Here is a 27,019-nt window from a genome sequence, read left to right as displayed (position 1 = left end):
TTGTTTTATTTGTTTGAAACTACAAAATAAAAAAATAATAAATTGTTTGAAAATAAATATTACTAATCTGGTGCAGGACTGTGAAATACTAGTTAGCATATACTATATGAGCTATGAAAAAATGTATCTATTTGGGGAACTCACCAAAAACTAAACAAGCAGTGTAAGACTTAACATTTATATTTACTGCATCCCAAAGGCGCGACCTATTGGCTATGCCAATGCTTGTTCTTTTTAGTTACTCCTCTGAGTTGGAGCAGTAACTAAAAGAAAGAAAATGTCTAAAATCATGTTTTTTGCTTTTTTTTTTAGCAGTCGGGGACCAAAAGGTAACTGTGGAACGGTTGGGGGAACAGCGAAGCAACATAGGAAGGGTGGGGGATGAATGATGAAGCAACAGGGGGCAGGGTGGTGAGGAACGCCGAAGCAATACAAAAGGGGTGCAAAAGCAACAGGAGGAACGTGAGAACGAAAGCAACATGGGTATTGGGGAAAGCAACACAGAAGGTCGGGTGAGGGGAATCAATGGAGAGAGCCACACAAGTGAGCACAAGAGGGAGGATGGCAAGGAGAAGCGGTTGGGCAACAGAGAACAACAACAAGTGCAGAGGGAGAGACTTACAGGAGGGAGACGGCTAAAAAACACATGCGCTCTAATGGGGTTCTTTAATCAAAAGAAAAAGTAGTTATTGAAAAGCAAGCAGTGAAGCAACGATTCCAGCCAGTAGTCGGAAAGTCCAGACCAAGTCATCATAAATAACAGACTACAGGCACCTTCAGAAAAGGACCAGTAGGCCAGTAAGGACTGGACTTTGGCTACAAAATTCCCTGAACATGCAGGATAAATGACTGCTCAGGGAAAGGCCACTGCTGTGAGGGGGTTGAATGGTTCTAGGAAAGACTGTGGTGGTTTGCAGTGTAGAAAACTAGGACAGTATACCGGTCCCGAAGAGATTAGTTGTGGAGCCCATCCGCCACTAAGCATTTGTGATTGGTACCTGAAGCATCATTCCTGAGAGATGCTAATATCGGCGGCATCAGCCCAGGAGTAACATATACTTTCAATAGCGCCTTTTGGAATATAGGTTTTTGCTACAAGTGAGCAAGATTATGTTTCTAACTGTAGCCCTTTTTTAGGTCTCGCTGTAGCCAATGCGCTTGCGTATTGCTTCTGTGAGAAATTATGTAGGGGCTCCAGGAAAACCTAACAAGAGGGCTTTGGAATGCGGATTATGGCCATTGCATGTGAGGCATTCAAGCGTGAAGCTGGCATCTGGACTGCTTTCGCCAGCGCGCGCTGGGCCTCATTTCCTGCTTCCCCTCTTAATTTCGTTATCGCTCACACTCCATATGCCCGTTCCCTCCCACCCTTCCTTTGATGCCAGAGGGTTTTGGAATGCGGATTATGGCCAGTGCATGTGCCTCACCATTTGCTCCCCCGTCCCCCCCATCAGACTTCAAAGGCTGCCGCTCCCCCGCCCCCCCATCAGACTTGAAAGGAATGCACTCCCCGCTATCTTGTTTAAGTGGTCTTTTTTTATAAACACACGACATGGGCACTTCGATACTGGAAGTCATACATCAGAAGTGCTTTAAGTGCAATTTAAATACATTAGCAATGCCAGTCGGTCAGGCCTTAAAGGAATGCTGTATGGTAATGTGGAGCATTACAAGTAGATAGTGTGGGAATGGATATGTACTCGTGTGGAAGCAAAGAAATGCAGAATAATATTGATGTAGATTAAAAGGTAAGATGAGGGTTGCACTGGCAAGCCAGACTTGAAAATCCATGTAGGTTAATGACTGCCTTCCTCCCCTCTGTGCTGTTGCCAGAGAAAATCACCATTAATGATCAAGTTATCTAAGACGCTTTAATAGCTTTACAATGCCATCTGTGTGCTCCTGAAAATGCATGGTCAGACTGCTGGATAAATAAACAAACCTGTGTGAAGGGCAAGTACTCATACGGTTTAGCCTACACAGTGCATGCACTGTGCTACGAGATGTATAGTTTACAATTCAGTGGGCTTCCAAACCCCCCGCCCCCCACAGCATACCATTAGTTCTTTTAGTTGTCGCTCTCATTTGCAGTCTTTCAATTATTTAGCTCCTGTATGCTTCCTTTCCTTCCTGGAGCATAAGCCAAGTAAATGTGTTCTTCCTCATCTTTGTTCTTACTCTTCTTTTTGCAACACACTGTTTTTTCAATAAGCATTTCACTATTATTCCTGAAAATAATTAAATTCAATTTTAACAAAGGCACATGCTTCTTATTTATGTTGCTTTCACCCTATCTGCCATCTCTACTGACTCTTTAGTTACTTAGACACACAACTGTACCACTCTACGCCACTCTACTCTACCCTACGCCACTCCACTCTACTCTAGGCCACTCTACTCTAGGCCACTCTACTCTACGCCACTCCACTCTACGCCACTCCACTCAATGCCACTTAAGGGCACTCCACTTTATTCCACTTCTCTCTACACCACTCCACTGCACTGTATGCCACTCCACTGTACTCTACTCCATTCCATTCCACTCTACTCTGCTTCACTCTATGCCACTCCTTTCTTTGCCTCTGTACTGAACGCCTCTATACTCTACACTACTCCATTCCATTCCATACCACCACTCTACTCCTTGCCACCACTCTACTCCATGCCACCCCTCTACTCCATGCCACCCCACTCTATGCCACTCTACTCCATGCCACTCTATGCCTCTCCAGGCCTTTCTATGCCACTCCACACAATGCCACTCTACTCTATGCCTCTCTACATCACTGTACACCATTCTAATTTACACCACTCCACTCTAGTCTATGCCACTCTAAGCCATTTCTCTCCACTCCACTCAGTGCCACCCTGAAGCACTTTACATCACTGTATTCCACTGTCACGTTATGCCACCCTACACTACACTTCTCTACTCTATGCCTCTCCGCTCTATGCCACTCTACTCCAGATTGTGCCACTGTATTCTGCTTAACTCCAATCTACTCTTTCTGCCACTATACTGAATGCTACTCTAGCCTATGCCACCCCACTCTACGCCACTCTACCCTTTGCCACTCTACTGTACACCACTCCACTCTATGCCATTCCACTCCACCCGAGTGTACTCCACTCTATGCCATTCTCTTTTACACAATGCCACTAACTTTTAACCATAATGAACAACAGCCATGCTGCTGTACAACATGGCTCAAAGACATTGGCTTTGCCAATGGCTCTCACATAGGCAAGGCCTATTAGCTTGGCCAATGCTTGTTTGTGTAAGCACACAACTTCTACCCAATCAAAATCATGTACTCCTTGCTCCCAACATGCTGGAGGAGTAAAAGCCACTCTCTAGTGATTTGCACTTAATTGTCGGGTGACAACTGAGCTGTCAAGCCAGACAATAGAGACAGAATTGAGCCAGGTAAGACACTCTGGACTAGTTTAGTAGTGTACAGCATTAGGGAGAAAGTAACATTTATGGAGAGTACATAACAAGAGTATGGATCTCAGGAACAGACATTTCTTCCACTCGCTGATTCCTATGTGCAAGCCTATATGTTTCTGTCACTAACCTACAGAGCAGACCAACGCTACTCACTGACCACAGCACAGACCTTGCAGATGCCTGGACAGATACAATCATGGTACCATCTCTTACTGAACTGCACTGCAAAGTTAGAACCTGTTCATGTAGTACTAAGCACACTACCTGTTCGTTTGTTTTCATCGACTTTCTGTGTCTTTGTTGCAGGTTTCGAAGAAGCTGCTGAACTCTGTGCCCAGCTGTGTGGATGATGCTCTGGGTGGACTGGTATCCTGTAACCCCAATGTCCAGATCCTGCAGGGACATCGTGTGGTGCTGAGGAGAGACCTGAAGGAGCTCTGTGGCAGAGTAGCTGTACTTTCAGGAGGGGGCTCTGGACACGAGCCAGCCCATGCAGGTATGGAGGACTGGAATCACCTCCACAGCTTGGAGAAAGCTTAAGCTGCTGCACTTTCATAGAAGTTGAAGGCCAACAATACTAAAGTGCTGTGGAAGAAAACTGTCAAGATACCGAAAGGAAGAAGCTTGTGATGCTCAGGCCGTATTTGTTCCACAGCACTGCTGGGGTTATTGGGCTGTTCCTATTCTGTTATCTGAATGTTCACTCTGTGGATAATCTCTCTGCTAAAGCACTCGCACTGTTGGCATGGGGTGCTGCTGGGAGGAAACGGGTAGCTAGCATCTTGACGCGACATGGCTGGGTGGGAACTTGTCACAGAAGCTGTTTCGGGAATTATGTGCTGAAGTAGTGGAATCTGTTGCGGGAAGGTCAGTATAACCATTCTCATTGCTCCCACTCCAGCATTCCCTGTTTTTCTCTTTTCTTTGAAGGCTATGTTGGCAGAGGAATGCTCTCCGGAGCTATCGCAGGAGCAGTCTTCACCTCCCCTCCAGTTGGCAGTATTCTTGCAGCAATTCAGGCGGTGGCCAGAGTTGGAGCAGGTATGCAAAGAATGGTTATGAAACATATTTTCAGCTTTCTTTTATTTTGATGTGGTATTTATGAAATATACACCTTGCTTTAGGAACCAGTGGAGTGTTATGTAGTGCACAGTGGTGCAGTACATTGCAGAGAATAGGTTAAATACATCAGGGATTATAAGAGCAGGAATTAAAAAGCATTACAGAGTGCACAATATTGCAGTGAAAAAAATGTGAACAAAAGATCAAAAAGTGACTAAGTAAAATTGGCTACCATGACAGTCTGAAAAAATGACTGTCCAACCATTCTAGTTGGACAGTAATTTTTTCAGACTGTCATACACTTTCTTTTAATCTTGACACCATGATGTATTCCCATTAAAGTTTTCCCTAATGGTAGCCAATTTTACTTAGTCACTTTTTGATCTTTTGTTCACATTTTTTTCACTGCAATATTATTTTCTCACACCATCATACCCACATACAACATCCTGGGTTGGATGCATCACTGGAGGTCTTAGAGAGTTGGAGAACACAATGCCATCAGGTATTTCTCCTTATCTAGACTTTGACCTCTCATAATCCCAGATGATGAAGTTCCGCCATATGGGTGGGCTGATGGGATTCATTTCCTTACATACTCACACCACCAAGTCTCTGACACACAGTTTTTTGCTTTCATTTTTTTTGCTCAGTCTTTGTTCCTCTATTCAGACCACCACTAGCCTTCTTGTAGTTGAGGTATTTAAAACAAGCATTGGCCGCGACCGGGAGTTGTGAGCGGGTGCAAGCGCAAAAATAAAAAAAAAAAAAACCAAGAGTAGTGACGCGAGTGGTGCGTGCGCGCATGACGGGAAAAGTGCAAACATTGGCCGCGACTGGGAGTTAAGAAAACACGAGTGGTGCGCACGCTGAACGGGAAAGAGTGCTGTGCACGTCTCGCGCGCTTGTGCCCTTAACAGCAAGCTGGTGGCCGGCAAAAGCCTGTGGGTAGCCCTTTTAAAACCCAGTTACAAAATGTCTCGCCAGAGCACCGCATGCGCTGGCTCAGACGAAACCTAAAAACGTTGATTGATTCTGTATAGAACCAATATAATAACAGTGTTAGAAGGATACAATTTGCCGTTTCAACTACAAACTCTAATTTGTATGCAAGAAATTAACACTCCTTGCGTTATTTTTACATTTGTTGTCCAAATGAGTTCCTTGTGAACAATTGTTTGTTGGCTGATTTACTATACCCAGTTCACAGGGACATATAGGTTGCTCTTGTTCTTTGTTAAAATAATAGAGTTTAGAGCAAATCCAGATATCGTATTGTAAAGAAAATCATTGGCATAGAGCACTGATGTGAAATTCTCACTGGAAAGTTTGGACCAAGTTCTACACCGGATAGAGGAAGGTCTTTTTAGAAGGAGGCTGATTTCATTGCATAAGTAAACTCAAAAGGAAGCGCACTGCAGTCAGTCCACCTCACGGGCTCTGCCTTATTATTTTGAAGATCCTCGACATTACTAAAAATTAGATCTAGAATGTGACTTGCCTTATAAGTTGCCGGAAGCACTTTTTGGAAGAGACTTACACTTGTTCACGAGTCACGACTCAAATATTTTGATCATCTAAGCGGTTGGAAAACTGCCCATACACTCCCATCGAATCGGAGGTGCTTCAATCCTGCAATCTGTGATGCTACAACTTCTGTCTTCTACCCTTTTTCACGTACTCCTCTACATTGATCCACTTGTGTTGCAGCACTAATCGACCTTTATTTTAAACAAATTAGTACAGCCTGAAGCATCCTGTGAGCTGCTTGTGTTACAGAAAAAAATATTTTAACTATTAAATACAGACAAATTAGGGATTTATCTTGTGGACACGTTTCTGCCACAATCTGGAAAAGAAGCTAGCTCCAGATGCCACTCACACAAAATATTTTCTAGTTTTTACTATTCTTTACTTCTTTCTGTGTTCAAACACAGTCTATATTTTGTTTGTTTACTATCTTAGTTTTGTGAAATACTTTTTCTCTGTGATATTACCAGGGCTTGAGTGCAGTCTGAAAAGCCTGAATTTCCTTCTCGTTCACAAATGTAGTGTATGTTTTATTTGTCAAATGGGGCACACTTCATGCCTCTGCAACATCTTGTCTCACAGGAAAGCCTGTGACTAAGATTCCAGAAGGGGAGAAAGCACAGAGAGGGAGAAGCTAGATCATTTCATGCACCTCTTCTGTTGAACTGTGGGAGGGAGATGTTGGTGGTTTTTACAGTGCAATGCTTTTTCTTGCAGCTGGGGTCCTCTTAATCGTCAAGAACTACACGGGGGACCGTCTGAACTTTGGCCTGGCGCTGGAGCAGGCCAGAGTGCAGGGCATAGATGTCCAAATGGTGGTGGTTGCTGATGACTGTGCGTTTGCTGCACACAAAAAGGCTGGACGGAGAGGGCTTTGTGGGACTGTGCTGATCCACAAGGTGAGTACCGGGTGCCTAGACTAACGCCAAGACAGGCCTTTTGATCACAAATAGAACATGCAGCTCTCACAACACTAAACCGTCCTTGAGATTAGTAGTAAGTAACGATGCTGAACTTCGCCAACTGTGCTGCTTGTTTTCTCAGGTTATCTGCCCTGTGCCAGGGAACTTTCTGGAATGTTTCCTCTAGATGTACTTTCCTGATCCAGGCAGATCTATGGCAGCTGGCATGACTCCTGATCCCAAAATGATAGGCAGGTGTCTAACAGATGTGACCATGCCATGGAACTCTGGCCCTTTGCAGGTCACTTGGATCCTTCTCTGAAACTCCTCAGCCAGGCACAACTGTCGGCAGATTCTTTGCTTCTCTAAAACCCAGTTCCTGCAATAGCTCGAAGTTTGCCAGTTACAGTTGTATGTGCTGTGCAGCTGTAGTGGTGCTCCGGGGTGATACACATTGGTGGTGCTCTGTGATATTTTACTTTATGGGTACTGTGTGCTATCTGGCATGATCATCATGCTATATGTGACATTAGGCACTGTGTGTGTTGTCTGGTGTTAATGCTGCTTTGTAATACTTGTCATTATGGATCCCTTTGTGGTATTTTCCATAATGGCTGCTATTTAGCTGACATTTGCAATGCTCTGTGATGTGGCATTAGGGATACTTGTACCTGTCTGTGTTATGAGGCTTCAGAATGCTTGGTCATTTGTCGCCTTTGAATTCCTATAGATGTCTGGAGCTCTTGCCGAGGCTGGGTATTCACTGGAGGTTATTGTCCAGAAGGTCACGGCAGCCGCGGCTAAAATGGGTAAGTTTCAAAGACTGTGAAAGAGAATATAGAGATTATGTCTGAAAAACACCCAAGTACTTGGAAATGCAGGGAGGTAAAGGCATTGGCTGCACATAGCACCGAGCATTGAGAGCTTTCACTTCTGAGGGCGTCTACAATGCTTCAGCAGCACTATGTGAACTCAGAATGCCATAATAAACCGAATTACCTTTACATTACTCTGCTATTTGCTCTGTATATGGGATGCATAGGTGAGTCCCCTTTGTGCTTGCTACAAAGAGTCACTATGGTGATCCCCCTCTTGTGACATGGACACTTTGGTCACAGGAGTCCCTCTCCTGACAGATACATGATCGCGGCAGAGATGCACCCCTCTGCATCTAGACCTTTAAATGGATGTTGCAGAAGGGATCACTTGACAGAACTCGAATTCTTTCCTGATAGTGGTTCCTTTCTTTCTCTGGAAACTTCACTGGGGTTAACACAGGTGAATTCCAATCCCTGGCAGGTAAAGAGGTGTTTCAGGTGAATGCCTCCTCTTGCCAGGTATAAGCTGGACCCTGACACTAGTCCTTCTCCTGACACTTTTTTGTCTTTAAATGCAGGTACTTTGGGGGTGAGCCTGTCCCCCTGCAGCGTGCCGGGGTCCGTACCAACCTTTCATCTTGCCCAGGATGAGATGGAGCTTGGGTTAGGTGAGATGGCATTTTAGAATCCCTATTTCTTCTCTCCCCTCCTGTCTCGTCTAGCACCAGTGCAGTGAACACTGTGGTAATTGGATCGTAAGTAGCTTTGCAGCCAGATGCAAATGCCCCCCTCCTCTTCCTTCCCCCTTCACCTATGCCTAGCTTCTTCTCTATTTTCTATTCTTCCCTTTTCTGTCTTTTATCTCACTATCTTTGTTCCCTCTACCCATGCTTCTCTCAACATTTATTTATCTGCACCCTCACTGTATATTTGTGCTCTCCTTTTTGTGAGCTAAATGATTTCTTTATAACACATGTTAACAGCTAGAAAAATTGACAAAATATCTTCCCCCGGAAGCAGCTCTCTTTTCTTTGTGTGGAACATGACCCAGAGCACTTTGCATCAACTCAGAACCGTTTGACCTCAAACCCACTCCCTCCCCACGCAGACAGCCATGTAATTTCAACCCGGCCTTCAGGTGTGAACCTCATTGTCCAAAGACCATGACTGATTGATGCAAGGTTCAAGTAGAATCCCTCGATATTGAGCCCATCCACTCCGGATCTTACCCTTCTTATTTGGGCAACCTCTAGCTATATAAATAGTGTTTTTCCAGGTTCACACATTTATCCAGACATTTCTTCCATTCCATCAACGATGGACCCTCAACTTTTTTCCAATCTCTGGCAATATCGCTTTCGGCCACCACTAACCTAATCGACAATAGGGTTCTCTTAAATATGTTGCCATCTAGGTCATCAATAATGTGCAATAGGGCTAATCCAGGATCACTGGGGTGGGAACAACCCCAAGGAAGATCAGAATCCCCGTCCAGAAGGTAGTGAAAGCCCGGCAACACCAAACTCTTTGGAGAAAATCACCTTAATGGGTAAAGCAACGCAGACAGAGTGGTGTGGCAAATATTCTCGTTTTCCATAACCTAGATCTCATAATATATGTACCCTGTGCAGGTATTTTAACAGTAATAATGGAAATTGTTCCGCAATAGCAGCCTTCAATGGGGCTCCCAGCACTTCCAGCCAGTCATCATCCGTCAACTGGCCAAGGTCCTGCGCCCAAGAAGACTAGGAAAAGAGTCAGAGGCATGTGTGACAAGTGATTTATAAATGTTTGAAAGTTGTTAGGATCGCCTATTAATATATGCAAATTCAATTATCTTAATTGCGCTATTACAAGATATGCACACAAAAATTAGACAAGAAACTAAGCAGAAGTAAAAAAAGGAAAATCAGTGGTTGCAATTGGAGCATGTTTTTTTTTTTCCGAAAACAGATTTTATTGACTGAAGGCACAGGAAAACATATGCACTGCTCTGTAAGCCAGAAGCCAATGCCAGAATCATAGTAGCATTGTCTACTTCAGTAGTTTACATACGTGAATACTTAAACTGTAAAGGAACAACTTTACCCCCCACCCGCCCTACCCACCCCCCTAAGTGCTGCAGTTTGCTCAACCCACACAGAGTGTAAAACACAGACAGTATCAGCCATGTACATTAAACACAGTCCAACCATCCTACCCGACAGTTCAAATGGAGGGCAGTGAGGCAGCGTCTTCCGGTGGTAGGTCCAGCTCCAGGCCCCGATAGTCTGCCCACCGTTTCCAAATCTTAAAATGCTTCCGAGGGCAACCCCTGGCCATAAAAATGGGCAACTCAAGCCCCATGCAAAAGTCTAGTCCATTTTTCCAGGCCGCCAAAGGCGGAGCCTTCGATACCTTCCATGCTTGTGCAATGTCTCGTTTTGCCAGCGTCAGCCCCAGCAATAATAAGTGGCGTTTGTACCTGTTGCCCCCTATTCCAGCCAGAACATGGAGCAATGCCAATCGAGGGTCCCTCTGAAGTTCCCAAGCCAGGACCTCCCCCAAACAGCGGAAGACCCCATTCTAGAATCGCTACAGTGCCCCACAGTTCCAAACCGTGTGAAGTAATGTGCCCTCTGCGCTCCCACATCGTAGACAGTCTGGAGACGCTACCATGCCCGCCCTCCATAAGCGTTCCCTAGTGTAGTACGTGCAGTGGAGGTACCGAAACTAAATAAGGCGCAGGCGCACGGAGATAGCTGCCCCCCTGGGACTCCCTAGGGCCTCCACCCAATCTTCCTCGTCTAAGTCCCCAACATCCCGCTCCCACTCGGTTTTAAGCCGCTGCAGGTCAGAGGAGCAGTGCCTTACAAGAGCTTGATAGATGCGGGACACCTTCTTATCTGGCAATTCCCCCATGAATAGTTTGACTTCCAACGGACTGAAGTCAGGGATGTGGTCCACCCCAGCTATAAAGGGCAGTAACGCGTGATGAAACTGGAGGTATTTATAAAACTGGGTACGGGGCATCGCAAATTCTTGCCGCAGGGTGTCAAACGACTTGAGGACGCTGTCGGACATAACATCCCCCAGAGTCGAGATGCCAATCGCATCCCAGCCTCCAAATCCCATCAGAGCATCCATCTGGGGCAACCTACCATTACGCCACAGCGGGGTTTCCCGAGTCAGCACGCCCTAACAGCCCATGCGGCGTAGGGCCTGCCTCCAGACCAGAAATACTACCTGCGTGACCGACGGAAGGGATTTCCGGAGCTGCACTGAGTATAGGAGCGTGTGAAGAGACGCAGTCCCCATCAACACCCGCTCTACCGCTTAGGCTGGATCCCTCTTGTCCGCGTACCACCAGTCGTTCAGCACCAGCAGGTGGGATGCCTGGTAATAGGAGAGCAGATCCGATGTGGCCAGTCCCCCGGTGTACGTTGACAAGAAACAGGTTCGCAGGGCCACACGCACTGCGCCGCCCGCCCACAGGAACCCATTCAACGCTGAGTTCAGGCGTCGGAACCAACTAATTGGAGCATGTTTTTCATATAAATATGTAACAAAGACAACGTTTCATGATATTTTGTTTAATCCTCTGTATTTTATCACAGTTCTTTTAGTTGATAAGGGAGACATGGCAGAGTGCACTATCGAGTATGGCTTGCGGGAGTAGTATCTCATGTTGCAATGATTTTCTGCAGACTGGAGGCAATTATATACACTAATAATGGCCTTTCCTAAGAAATAAACAAGGAGCCAGACAGGTAACTCATAAATATCTCTCGCACCAATTTTATATCCTGAAATGATGTTGATTGTCAGAACCTGAGCAGGGGCTACTGGGCCGTAGCTTTGTCAGTTGAGGTCATTTGCCGCAAGTGTCCTGGTGTCTGTCCTGCTATGGCTGTGCAGACTGGGCCAGATACACCCTTTCCTACATGACTGTCAAGATAGTTCGGTTGACTAGTTAAAGGCTTCTCATGGAGTTAGTGTGAGGGACAAGAGCTCAGAACTCATCAACCAACAGGCACAATAATGTATTGTCCGGCCCAGAGATCGTCTTTTGAATAAATGTGTACTTTAATCCCCAACAATATTTATTATTTATTATACAGCACAATTAGAGGATTGTAACACAGGGTTAAACTCTGATTGAGATCTTGACACGCCACACCAGTCAGTACCCACCCCTCCGCTGACAGAGTTCCTCAGCTTCAATAATCCCTGCCATCTAATCTGGCACACATTTCCCTCAGCCACCCCAGCTGTATATCGACCCAACAGTTCAATTCACTTTTTACTTCAGGAGATATTCGTAAAAAATGTCTTTGTTCATATGGCAGGCCTGGGCCCGCTACTGAGTCTCTAATATGCACACAGTTTTCAAGCCCCGAGGTGACCTGCATCTGGGGGTTGCAGTATGGATGTGGGATGGACATATGCTATGGTCTTGCACCGGTGGCAGAAGCCGCACTTTGAGTTTAAAGACTTTGGAGATTTCAGTGTAGCAGCTCGCTCCTGCACCTGAGCTCTTGGCTTCTTCAGTTGTGGCCTACCTAAGCTGGGTACAGACAGGACACTGGTCTGACAAATGTACCCCCTGATCCTATCCCGGCCTCGCTTCTTGGATAACGGCAGTTGGGTACTGATGTCAGCAGGGACTGTTATCTAAAGCGGGCTGCTTATCTGCTTTTCTGTAGAAAAATTAATTGGGTTCACAACCAGAACCTTTTAGGGAGGCTTGTGGGACACCTTCCACACATGGGTCTAACCTGACTTTGCTTCCTGGCAGTCTCTCACTGGCTATTCCCCATACCAGGAATACGCTGGGTGTCTCCTCCTGGACTGTGTCTTCTCCTTCAGGGCCAGAGACACTCCTTCTGTCTCTTAGAGGCTGACAGGCTTCTAGCGGACCCTCCACTCCTCCTGCTGACCTTGCAGATGTCAGATTATGCACCTTTCCCTCTGGGAGACTGTCTGTCATGCAGACACCTGTCCTTGCCACACAGCAGTCTTTCAAGTACGCTGCAGAGCGCACTCTTCTTTGTTCATGAATAATTTTGAACTGGAACAATGTGAGGTGGTCTTGATACCAATTTGTAAAAAATTTCAAGATAGGGGATGTGGAGCCACTGTTTCAGAAACAGTGTAGATTGGTTCTCTTTCTTTTTTTTTTTTTACAAAAAAACCTGATTTTATTATGTCAATAGTCATATACGGTGCAGTGCTCCTTAACCCAGGAAACACCTGCCACATCAGACATTGCAGATTATTGTCCTTGATATTTAATTTATACATTATTATAGTCATGAAGTGCAATATAACTTAAACACATTGAACTCCCCCGTTGCAGTACCACTCTGCAGCTTTTCTGTTGCCCCACGTCCCCCATTTCAACAAATTAATTCCCTCACCACACATCCGGGCCCTTACCCTAGTGGCCCACAAATAAATGTAGATATAGAGGCATCCACCGGGGGCACGGGTCCAAATCTAGGCCTTGATAATCTGCCCATCGTTTCCAGATTTTGGGTGCTTTTGCGAGCAGAATATCTGGTTCTCTAACCCCATGCTAAAATCCAGCGCATTTTTCTATGGCGAGAGGGGGCCGTCGCCTTCCACAGCCTTGCTATATCTCTTTTAGCCAATGTCAGCCCCAACAGTAATAGATGCCTCTTGTATATGTCACCTCCTATACCCTCCATAATATGCAAGATTGCCAATCTCGGTGAGGAAGGGAGCTCCCATCACAACACCTCCGCCAAGCAGGTCAGTACTCCCTTCCAAAATTTTGTGAGTGCTGTACAGTCCAAATGGTATGATATAGCGAGCCCTCCTCCCGGCCACAACGCAGGCACATCGGGGACGTCACCAAACCCTCCCTCTACAGCCTGAACTTGGTATAATAGACCCGGTGAAGGTATTTATATGGAATGAGACGCAAATGCATTGCTATCGCTGCTTCCCTAGGAGAGGCCAGCACGTCCATCCAATCATCTCTAAGTACTTGGCCAATATCCCCAGGCAAAGACTCTCTGAGTTTATCAAATGTAGTGGAGCTATGGGTCACCAATGATTGATAGATCTTTGATATGATTGGTTCTCTTTCAAATGTCGTTTTCTGGCTGCTCCTCAGATACAGCCTTTGTGCAAACTGATGGCTCTAACAGCAGGAAGCAATGATGCTTGTTGCACGCAGAAGTATCCAAAACAAGGACACAATGAAGTGTGAGATTTCTGTACCCTGTTATAAGCCTTCTTGAAGCCATTATCTGGGACACACACAAACAAAAACAGTGCTAGAACGGTTCTCACTTTGAAAAACTAGTCCCCCCTTCATCCCTACCATCTACCAAATAGTAACAGTCAGTAAGAACTAATCAGCAGACTTTTGCTAATACAGGCCTCCTTGAATTTTTAAGGGTAGGCTTGTCTTCTGCATCTCCGCCATCCAGCTACAGAAATACAGTCTATATGCTTCTGCTGTCTAGGGAATCTGTAGGTACTCTCCGTCTTGTGGCATGCTAAGCCAGGGGCATCAAAGTGGTTCCTACTAGTCCCAGTACTCACCCTCTCACCACACACAGTCGTACTACCATACAAGTGCTACACATATATTGCAGACACTCAAAATGCACAAAGATCTGGGGTCCACTTCTGTACTTGAGATGGGCAGAAGAGTACACCCTCCATAACACACAAAAAAAGACTGATTACACTAATAAGTCACAAAAATGTGGTACATTGCCACAACCACTTTGTTACTCATGCCGGTATGGTAGGCATCCGTGGTGTGCCCCTTCAGGTCACAGAATAGGTTTTGTACCTCATTTTCAATGGTCAGTCTTAAGGCTCTGCACACACGCTAGGGAGAAACAATAACGTCAGCATCCCAGTTTCTCATTCAGGTGGGCAAGGTTAGATGCCCGTTCTTCAAGCATGGGGCATTCCTGATTTTACTTTGGATCAACCTGGGATCTGTGCAAGCTAGCAACAAAATTATATTCTTGGAAAGCAACTACTTTTTGGCACGTTCAGCATTTAATATTTGGAGATAGGCGGCTTTAAAACAGTCTTTTGAGAATCCACAAGCCCTTCTAAGCTAGGAATAACAGGGCTTGTATTACCAAGCAGATATGCAACATACGTGGATTCCTCTGTGTAAATATTGTGATTTGTGTAGTACAACCATAGCCACGAAGGAGATACTCAGTCAGTCATTTCCTGAAATGCACAGTCCTTTTGTTTTTTTCCCATTTCACGTTCAAATAATACGATTCCAGTGTAACTGATCCCTGAAAGTGCAGTGTTTACAATTAAAGATTTACTTTGATCCGAGTTTGAGGGCGTTTTTTTAACATTTAATGAGGTTATCAGTTTTAAAAGTAGAGTTCAATCACAGTAGCGGTCGGCAGTAGGTGTTTCTATAGGGCGGTGACGTGGGCAGGAGGAGGGGCAGGGTGGGGGGAAATAATGTATGGATTACAGAGTTTTACAGGTAAGTAAACATTTAAATACATAAAACGAATTTTGTTGCGCGCACGGCATCACATTTGGTGATGCTGTGTGCGCAACGAAATTCGTTTTATGTATTTAAATGTTTACTTACCTGTAAAACTCCGTAATCCATACATTATTTCCCCCCACCCTGCCCCTCCTCCTGCCCACGTCACCGCCCTATAGAAACACCTACTGCCGACCGCTACTGTTCAATCAGTCATATCTTTTTTGAAGTAGTTGTCCCACGATGATGATGAACCAATATGATTTGCTATAGTTGCTCCTTGAGCAAGTTTTACAGAGTGCAGTTTTTAAAAAGCAAGCACAAATAACTGCAAGACTTTCTTCAATTATATTTGCCCAGAGAAGCAAACGCAGAGTTAGAGAGAGCTATGTGTGATGAGATGGAGGGATTGTCGGTCTTCTAGATGCATACCGAATCAGGTGATGCTTGGTTCAAAATGAAGGCTTATTAAGTAAGCTGATAGTTTGGGAAATTCAATTCTCTGCTATACAAGTGGTTTCAGAGCGGTTTGAGGATGTGAGTGCTTATACGTCTATAAGCATTTTGATAAAACCTTATGGAGGTTGCTATAAAATCCTTTTTGGGCTAAAGAGACAAGAAGGGGGAGAGTTGATATCGTCATTTTGATTATACTGAGGAAAACCTAAAGTAGTGCCTATTTGATAATCTTGCTTGTACTACGTCCAGTTAGCAACTTTTAGTTCAATGAAAAACAAGTGTCCATGTGATGTGGTAAGTGCATGGCGAGATGTCTGATAGAAGTGCCATTCCATGGAAGACCCACATTTGCTGCATTGCCTCTGATGCAGAACTTGGAAGGGGTAAAACCTAAATATTATTTTTGTTAACATTATAAATTGATACTAGAGTCCAGTTATTAATTTCATTGAATGGTGAGTTTGAGGGATTAGAGGGAAGAAAAACATGAGCAGAGGTAACTATGGGGTCAGAATATGATAGGTCGTATATCCTTGGATTGTGTTTGCCTTTTTGGAAAAGGGTTTCAAGTACAACAGGAAGAAGAGGAGAATTAGGCCTCCATGACTAGATCCCCTATGAAGATTGTTTGAGTCCCTATTAAGTATGTTGAGCAGCTTCCTTTTGCCAAGACCAGAGTTTTTTGGTCTGGTCCAAGGTATACAGTAGGTAAGATGAAGACTTAAAGGCAGCATACCAACTCAAGGCTATAAAAAAGTATGCCCTTTCCAGTCCATAAAATTATTTCTTAGTGTTTGTGATTGTGGCATACCATGGCTTCGAATTTTTTAAGAAATGCTTACTCTAGTGTTGGTGGAATCTAATCTTCAATTCACACCGTTAGCTTGGACATAAGTGATAGAAGCACACCACAAATCATTTAAGCAATCTGCTAGATTTGTTTGCAAAGCATTTGCAGTCTGTTAATAGGGGAAGTTGATTTGTAATTTTAAGGTTAGGGTGTTTTGCTCTGGTGTATGTATAAGTGTGATCATGGTTACCAAAAAATAAGTGGCTGTTCCAGAATCAGAACAAGCATTGGAAATGCAATAGGTCTCGGATTTATTTGAGTTAGAGCTAATGGCATTGTAAATGGCAATGCCTTTTAGCCATGTGTTATGGAGTGTATGCATATGGTGTGTAATGGAATTATGTGGTATGGATTGGAATTGTTCACCCTGCGCACTCACTACTCTGCACTCACTACTCTGCACTCACTACTCTGCACTCACTACTCACTACTGTGCACTCACTAACTACTGTGCACTCACTACTGTGCACTCACTAACTACTGTGCACTCACTACTGTGCACTCACTACTGTGCACTCACTCACTACTCTGCACTCACTCACTACTCTGCACTCACTCACTACTCTGCACTCACTCACTACTCTGCACTCACTCACTACTCTGCACTCACTCACTACTCTGCACTCACTCACTACTCTGCACTCACTCACTACTCTGCACTCACTCACTACTCTGCACTCACTACTCTGCACTCACTACTCTGCACTCACTACTCTGCACTCACTACTCTGCACTCACTACTCTGCACTCACTACTCTGCACTCACTACTCTGCACTCACTACTCTGCACTCACTACTCTGTACTCACTACTCTGCACTCACTACTCTGCACTCACTACTCTGCACTCAGCACTCACTACTCACTACTCTGCACTCACTACTCACTACTCTGCACTCACTACTCTGGACTCACTACTCACTACTCTGCACTCACTACTCACTACTCTGCACTCACTACTCTGCACTCACTACTCACTACTCTGCACTCACTACTCACTACTGTGCACTCACTACTCACTACTGTGCACTCACTACTCACTACTCTGCACTCACTACTCACTACTGTGCACTCACTACTCACTACTCTGCACTCACTACTCACTACTCTGCACTCACTACTCACTACTCTGCACTCACTACTCTGGACTCACTACTCACTACTCTGCACTCAGCACTCACTACTCACTACTCTGCACTCACTACTCTGCACTCACTACTCTGGACTCACTACTCACTACTCTGCACTCACTACTCACTACTCTGCACTCACTACTCTGCACTCACTACTCACTACTCTGCACTCACTACTGTGCACTCACTACTCACTACTGTGCACTCACTACTCACTACTCTGCACTCACTACTCACTACTGTGCACTCACTACTCACTACTCTGCACTCACTACTCACTACTCTGCACTCACTACTCACTACTCTGCACTCACTACTCACTACTGTGCACTCACTACTCACTACTCTGCACTCACTACTCACTACTCTGCACTCACTACTCTGCACTCACTACTGTGCACTCACTACTCACTACTGTGCACTCACTACTCACTACTCTGCACTCACTACTCACTACTCTGCACTCACTACTCACTACTCTGCACTCAATACTCACTACTCTGCACTCAATACTCACTACTCTGCACTCCCTACTGTGCACTCACTACTCTGCACTCACTACTGTGCACTCACTACTCACTACTGTGCACTCACTACTCACTACTGTGCACTCACTACTCACTACTGTGCACCCACTCACTACTGTGCACTCACTACTCACTACTGTGCACTCACTACTCACTACTGTGCACTCACTACTCACTACTGTGCACTCACTACTGTGCACTCACTCACTACTGTGCACTCACTACTGTGCACTCACTCACTACTGTGCACTCACTCACTACTGTGCACTCACTCACTACTCTGCACTCACTCACTACTCTGCACTCACTCACTACTCTGCACTCACTACTCTGCACTCACTACTCTGCACTCACTACTCTACTCACTACTCTGCACTCACTACTCTACACTCACTACTCTGCACTCACTACTCTGTACTCACTACTCTGCACTCACTACTCTGCACTCACTACTCTGCACTCACTACTCTGCACTCACTACTCACTACTCTGCACTCACTACTCACTACTCTGCACTCACTACTCTGGACTCACTACTCTGGACTCACTACTCACTACTCTGCACTCACTACTCATTACTGTGCACTCACTACTCACTACTCTGCACTCACTACTCTGCACTCACTACTCTGCACTCACTACTCTGCACTCACTACTCTGCACTCAGTACTCACTACTCTGCACTCACTACTCTGCACTCACTACTCTGCACTCACTACTCTGCACTCACTACTCTGCACTCTGCACTCACTACTCTGCACTCACTACTCTGCACTCACTACTCTGCACTCACTACTCACTACTGTGCACTCACTACTGTGCACTCACTACTCACTACTCTGCACTCACTACTCTGCACTCACTACTCTGCACTCACTACTCACTACTCTGCACTCACTACTCACTACTGTGCACTCACTACTCACTACTGTGCACTCACTACTCACTACTGTGCACTCACTACTCACTGCACTCACTACTCTGCACTCACTACTCTGCACTCACTACTCTGCACTCACTACTCTGCACTCACTACTGTGCACTCACTACTCACTACTCTGCACTCACTACTCTGCACTCACTACTCTGCACTCACTACTCTGCACTCACTACTCTGCACTCACTACTCTGCACTCACCACTCACTACTCTGCCCTCACTACTCTGCCCTCACTACTCTGCCCTCACTACTCTGCCCTCACTACTCTGCACTCACTACTCTGCACTCACTACTCTGCACTCACTACTCTGCACTCACTACTCTGCACTCACTACTCTGCACTCACTACTCACTACTCTGCACTCACTACTCTGCACTCACTACTCTGCACTCACTACTCTGCACTCACTACTCTGCACTCACTACTCTGCACTCACTACTCTGCCCTCACTACTCTGCACTCACTACTCTGCACTCACTACTCTGCACTCACTACTCTGCACTCACTACTCTGCACTTACTACTCTGCACTCACTACTCTGCACTCACTACTCTGCACTCACTACTCTGCACTCACTACTCTGCACTCACTACTCTGCACTCACTACTCTGCACTCACTACTCACTACTCTGCACTCACTACTCACTACTGTGCACTCACTACTCACTACTGTGCACTCACTACTGTGCACTCACTACTGTGCACTCACTACTGTGCACTCACTACTCACTACTCTGCACTCACTACTCACTACTCTGCACTCACTACTCACTACTCTGCCCTCACTACTCTGCACTCACTACTCACTACTCTGCGCTCACTACTCACTACTATGCGCTCACTACTGTGCACTCACTACTCACTACTGTGCACTCACTACTCTGCACTCATTACTCTCTGCACTCACTACTCTGCACTCACTACTCACTAGTCTGCACTCACTACTCACTACTGTGCACTCACTACTCTGCACTCACTACTCACTACTCTGCACTCACTACTCTGCACTCACTACTCTGGACTCACTACTCTGGACTCACTACTCTGGACTCACTACTCACTACTCTGCACTCACTACTCACTACTCTGCACTCACTACTCTGTACTCACTACTCTGCACTCACTACTCACTACTCTGCACTCACTACTCACTACTCTGCACTCACTACTCTGCACTCACTACTCACTAGTCTGCACTCACTACTCACTACTGTGCACTCACTACTCACTACTCTGCACTCACTACTCTGCACTCACTACTCTGCACTCACTACTCTGGACTCACTACTCACTACTCTGCACTCACTACTCACTACTCTGTACTCACTACTCTGCACTCACTACTCTGCACTCACTACTCTGCACTCACTACTCTGCACTCACTACTCTGCACTCACTACTCTGCACTCACTACTCTGCACTCACTACTCACTACTCTGCACTCACTACTCACTACTCTGTACTCACTACTCTAGTGAGTGCAGAGTAGTGAGTGCAGAGTAGTGAGTGCAGAGTAGTGAGTGCAGAGTAGTGAGTGCAGAGTAGTGAGTGCTGAGTAGTGAGTGCTGAGTAGTGAGTGCAGAGTAGTGAGTACAGAGTAGTGAGTAGTGAGTGCAGAGTAGTGAGTAGTGAGTCCAGAGTAGTGAGTCCAGAGTAGTGAGTCCAGAGTAGTGAGTGCAGAGTAGTGAGTGCAGAGTAGTGAGTAGTGAGTGCAGAGTAGTGAGTAGTGAGTGCACAGTAGTGAGTAGTGAGTGCACAGTAGTGAGTAGTGAGTGCAGAGTAGTGAGTAGTGAGTGCAGAGTAGTGAGTAGTGAGTGCAGAGTAGTGAGTAGTGAGTGCAGAGTAGTGAGTAGTGAGTGCACTCACTACTCTGCACTCACTACTCACTACTCTGCACTCACTACTCACTAGTCTGCACTCACTACTCACTACTCTGCACTCACTACTCACTAGTCTGCACTCACTACTCACTACTGTGCACTCACTACTCTGCACTCACTACTCTGGACTCACTACTCTGGACTCACTACTCACTACTCTGCACTCACTACTCACTACTCTGTACTCACTACTCTGCACTCACTACTCAGCACTCACTACTCACTACTCACTACTCACTACTCTGCACTCACTACTCTGCACTCACTACTCTGCACTCACTACTCTGCACTCACTACTCTGCACTCACTACTCTGCACTCACTACTCTGCACTCACTACTCTGCACTCACTACTCTGCACTCACTACTCACTACTCTGCACTCACTACTCTGCACTCACTACTCTGCACTCACTACTCTGCACTCACTACTCTGCACTCACTACTCTGCACTCACTACTCACTACTCTGCACTCACTACTCTGCACTCACCACTCACTACTCTGCCCTCACTACTCTGCCCTCACTACTCTGCACTCACTACTCTGCACTCACTACTCTGCACTCACTACTCTGCACTCACTACTCACTACTCTGCACTCACTACTCTGCACTCACTACTCTGCACTCACTACTCATTACTGTGCACTCACTACTCACTACTCTGCACTCACTACTGTGCACTCACTACTGTGCACTCACTACTCTGCACTCACTACTCTGCACTCACTACTCACTACTCTGCACTCACTACTCACTACTCTGCACTCACTACTCACTACTCTGCACTCACTACTCACTACTCTGCGCTCACTACTCACTACTGTGCGCTCACTACTCACTACTGTGCACTCACTACTCACTACTGTGCACTCACTACTCACTACTGTGCACTCACTACTCTGCACTCACTACTCACTACTCTGCACTCACTACTGTGCACTCACTACTCACTACTCTGCACTCACTACTCACTAGTCTGCACTCACTACTCACTACTCTGCACTCACTACTCACTACTCTGCACTCACTACTCACTACTCTGCACTCACTACTCACTACTGTGCACTCACTACTCACTACTCTGCACTCACTACTCTGCACTCACGACTCACTACTCTGCACTCACTACTGTGCACTCACGACTCACTACTCTGCACTCACTACTGTGCACTCACGACTCACTACTCTGCACTCACTACTGTGCACTCACTACTCACTACTCTGCACTCACTACTGTGCACTCACTACTCACTACTCTGCACTCACTACTGTGCACTCACTACTCACTACTCTGCACTCACTACTCACTACTCTGCACTCACTACTCTGCACTCACTACTCACTACTCTGCACTCACTACTCTGCACTCACTACTCACTACTCTGCACTCACTACTCACTACTCTGCACTCACTACTCTGCACTCACTACTCACTACTCTGCACTCACTACTGTGCACTCACTACTCACTACTGTGCACTCACTACTCTGCACTCACTACTCACTACTCTGCACTCACTACTGTGCACTCACTACTCACTACTCTGCACTCACTACTCACTAGTCTGCACTCACTACTCACTACTCTGCACTCACTACTCACTACTCTGCACTCACTACTCACTACTCTGCACTCACTACTCACTACTGTGCACTCACTACTCACTACTCTGCACTCACTACTCTGCACTCACGACTCACTACTCTGCACTCACTACTGTGCACTCACGACTCACTACTCTGCACTCACTACTGTGCACGCACGACTCACTACTCTGCACTCACTACTGTGCACTCACTACTCACTACTCTGCACTCACTACTGTGCACTCACTACTCACTACTCTGCACTCACTACTGTGCACTCACTACTCACTACTCTGCACTCACTACTCACTACTCTGCACTCACTACTCTGCACTCACTACTCACTACTCTGCACTCACTACTCTGCACTCACTACTCACTACTCTGCACTCACTACTCACTACTCTGCACTCACTACTCACTACTCTGCACTCACTACTCTGCACTCACTACTCACTACTCTGCACTCACTACTGTGCACTCACTACTCACTACTCTGCACTCACTACTCACTACTCTGCACTCACTACTCTGCACTCACTACTCTGCACTCACTACTCACTACTCTGCACTCACTACTCACTACTCTGCACTCACTACTCACTACTCTGCACTCACTACTCTGCACTCACTACTCTGCACTCACTACTCACTACTCTGCACTCACGACTCACTACTGTGCACTCACTACTCACTACTCTGCACTCACTACTCTGCACTCACTACTCTGCACTCACTACTGTGCACTCACTACTGTGCACTCACTACTCACTACTCTGCACTCACTACTCACTACTCTGCACTCACTACTCACTACTCTGCACTCACTACTCACTACTCTGCACTCACTACTCTGCACTCACTACTCTGCACTCACTACTCTGCACTCACTACTCTGCACTCACTACTCTGCACTCACTACTCACTACTCTGCACTCACTACTCTGCACTCTGGAAACTCACTACTCACTACTCAGCACTCTGCACTCAGCTGGTGGTGTCTGTGTGTGCATGGCAGTGGTGGGGATGCAAGACATTTTACTGTCTTCCATGTAAAAGGAAGTGCGACCGCGTGCACGCTGGGTCAAACGGATGAAAATACAGAAAAGTACGACCAATTTTTCTAATGTAATTATCAGACTATGCAAGCCATAGTATATGGAAAATACATTGAATGTGAAGGTTTTTGTCTACATCTTCTTACGTGGTTATGGTTCATCTGCACTAAGTGGGTTAGCATCCTACAACAATTCGAAAATGTATAAACATATACACTATGGGGCTTTTTACAAGCCCCTTGCGCCACCGTTGAGTCACTTTTTCCCGCAATTAAAAGTGGCGCACCGGCAGAGCAAGGGGCTTGTAAATAAGCCCCTATGTACTTCTGGTTAAAGCAAGGGGACGAGGGTGCGCAAAGTAAAATATTTGATAAGTTACAGCTCAGGCTTTTACATAAATGGGCAGGTTTGCCCAGAGGGCACACGTTCCTAGCCTTAAACCCCGCACGGCACCTCCGGGAAAGGGACGTTTATAGTTCCTGTGTATAGATGACTGCGTCACAACATTTCAATGTTGTTTAGCACCATGCTACTTGCATTAGAATAAATAAAACAGTATAAATAAAACAGTTGAACTGAACAGCCTCCCCCAAGTATAGTTCTTGTTCGAGAACCCCCACATTCTTAAAATGACCCTAATTTCAAGAAGTTGACGAAACTACCACAAGAGACTCGATATGAAAACGCTGAAGTGATAATAGAACCGGTAACCACAACGATGCATTAATGTACAAAATGGAGTTGGCGTAATCACTTAGCTCTTGGCATTTCCAAAATACCAAAACATTATCTTTATTTTTTTCTCTGACCCAAGTGACAAAGGGGAGTAGCGCATGTTTATAGACGAATGAAGTGGTGAAATTAAACAAACATACATTCAATACCCAAAAAGCATAACCCGTTAGTGGCAACGTTAAATCAAATATATTCGAAGGACACATTTTATGGGACACAAAAACGTACAGCCGTGAACGGCGGCTGCGCGCGAGCACTAGCACGTAATCTGAGAGGCAGGGACGGCACGCGACTGGGGCAAGCCGGTGTGTCCTGTTGAAAGAGGGTGCCCCTTCTTAGGTGCTCGGTGACTTGTTGGGGGCCTGTTGACGACTGTGCACCTGCCCGTCCTTGTGCAAGACAGTCTGTCCAGTGCTCACCCTCATTTGGCGAACGTCACCATGGAGCGCAAAGACACGCCGAGACGAGGTAGGAAGGGGGGGTGTCTCTGTGTGCGTGCGCATGAGCTGCGGCGAGGGGGGGATGTTCTGTATGTGTGTGTGTGAGTGTGTGTGGGTGAGTGTGTGTATGTGCGGCGGGGGGGGAGGGGGGGGGGTCTGTATGTGTGTGCGTGCGTGTGAGTCTGCTTCCAAGGAGCCATGGGAGACAGGAAGCGCGCGCGACCTGATCCCAGTTCCAAGGTTGCGCGTGCACCTCGCTTGTCTGTCTCCCTTGACTGCCTGAAAGCCAGAATGATTACAAAAGAGTCTCGGAACGACAGATTGCTTCGCAATCTGTTCGCAGTTCCGAGACCTAAAAAAGCCAGAATGATTACAAAAGAGTCTCGGAACGACAGATTGCTTCGCAATCTGTTCGCAGTTCCGAGACCTAAAAAATGGAATATACCAACTAATGACTTGAAACAAGATGGCAGTGAACAGACACATGGAATTCAAGTGCTAGGCCATTAGGACTTCTGGCCTTTTTCAATAAGAACATTCATGGAACTAAACTATGGACATGAGCATAGTCACAGGAGTCATGTTATATGCTTGATTGATAAAATCAAAATAGCTAGTCAAATAAGGCATCAGTTTTGACTTCATTAGATAGTTTTGTGGAATTCTGCACGTGTCGATGCTACTTGAAGAGAGTGATAGTAAAACTAGAACAGATATTTTGATAAAACTCCTCGTTTTAAGAACGTGATCCGATTGCTGAAATGGTCATGTGGGATGGGCTGTGTTTGGAAAACTTAATAAATGAGAAGATTAATGAGCATTAAGCATGCATTAGAAATATGGCTTTATGGAAGCAGGCAGCAATGTAGCTCAATTAAGATGTCAGATTTGTGAGGGAGTTGTAAAGAAGCTGAATTACCAAAGAGAGGATGTGACTTACCACAGAAAATACTCCAAATGGAAAGTTGCCAGATTGACTATTTACAAACTTTCCGTCCCTAATAGATGACTGACGAACAAAAAAAAAGTTACCTTCATATTTTGTTTAAATGGGCCATTTAGTGAAGAGAAAAGAACAGTTGTCTTTACCCATTCATGCATCACTAACAATAAACATTCTACCATGTTTATTTGTTTAGTGATGTCAGATGGAGTTTGGGCAGCACTGTGATATCATACAATAGATTTAAAAAAACGATGGATTTAGGCCCAGATCTCTGTACTGGGGTGAATGTATGACATTGTTCTGCATTCTGTCCATCAACTGTGGTTTTTGCATTTATCATACGCTAGATAACTTTTTGAATAAGTGCATGTCATAATTGTTTTTGAAAGGAATCTTAGAAGACTAAAAAAAGTAGGTTAAAACAAAATTAGGGAGAAAACCCAAAATTGTGAGAAGAGGAGCCTCGGGTGAGAAAATATGGCAAATGTAAGTTAGACACTGTGGTGGTCATTGTGTATACTTTTCAATGCTGAAAGCTCTTGCATTGAACAAAATACATGAATTATCCATATATACAAGGGGTTATAACCCTGGTTTAAGCATGGTGTTGAGATGTGTAACACCTGAAATGTATTGTTTGATTATTTTCCAGAATGAGACTTCCACACACTCTCCTGATGAAGGGACAGAATATGTCCTGAAACGTGTAGAGAATATCACAGTGTAAAAATTAAAAATCCTAATGAAGAAAAGTAGTTATGAGGAAAAGGAAATGAGTGAAACATTTTGCAACCAAGGGTGTTGGGTCAAGTGAAATAATACGAGTATGTGTGTACTCTCACTAGGTTAGAAGTCTGTACATTTTTAGAAATATTTACATACCCATATACTAGGAACATCACGAATAGGAACTTACATCACAAATTATTTGAGTTGACACAAACTGTTAGTTTTCATCTCATACGACACAAGGACAATTGGATGATTTAAGTAGCATATATTTAGATTTCATTCAGTAGAAATAGTCACAGCATTAACAGTTATTAAAACATATTAAGTAGTGAAAAAGTGCAGGGGTCATAAACTACCGTTTGCTGTAAATATGTAACATTAAGTGAGCATTGAAGAAAAAGCATATCATCTCATTATATATGCAATTTCTACTATAAAACAGTTTCCAGCACGGGGCATTTTACAGCAGTTTTGTGTACAAG

The 27,019-nt window shown here is 45.3% G+C and overlaps 1 protein-coding gene across 4 annotated transcripts in view; it reads left to right on the top strand.

The window, feature by feature from the left end:
• Window positions 1-27,019, top strand: part of TKFC (triokinase and FMN cyclase) — a 222,592-nt gene that overhangs the window by 127,265 nt on the left and 68,308 nt on the right. For all 4 annotated transcript variants that reach the window (XM_086955605.1, XM_086955604.1, XM_086955606.1 and 1 more), the window contains exons 3-7: window positions 3,758-3,947; window positions 4,382-4,492; window positions 6,761-6,942; window positions 7,676-7,754; window positions 8,342-8,431. In XM_086955605.1, the coding sequence (XP_086811731.1) occupies window positions 3,758-3,947; window positions 4,382-4,492; window positions 6,761-6,942; window positions 7,676-7,754; window positions 8,342-8,431 (652 nt within the window). The remainder of the gene's footprint in view (window positions 1-3,757; window positions 3,948-4,381; window positions 4,493-6,760; window positions 6,943-7,675; window positions 7,755-8,341; window positions 8,432-27,019) is intronic.

Source organism: Lissotriton vulgaris, chromosome 2_1, assembly GCF_964263255.1.
Source record: "Lissotriton vulgaris chromosome 2_1, aLisVul1.2, whole genome shotgun sequence".
Taxonomy (NCBI): Eukaryota; Metazoa; Chordata; class Amphibia; order Caudata; family Salamandridae; genus Lissotriton; species Lissotriton vulgaris.
The sequence above is the reverse complement of the archived record's forward strand: the minus strand, read 5'-3'. Positions and strand labels throughout refer to the sequence as shown.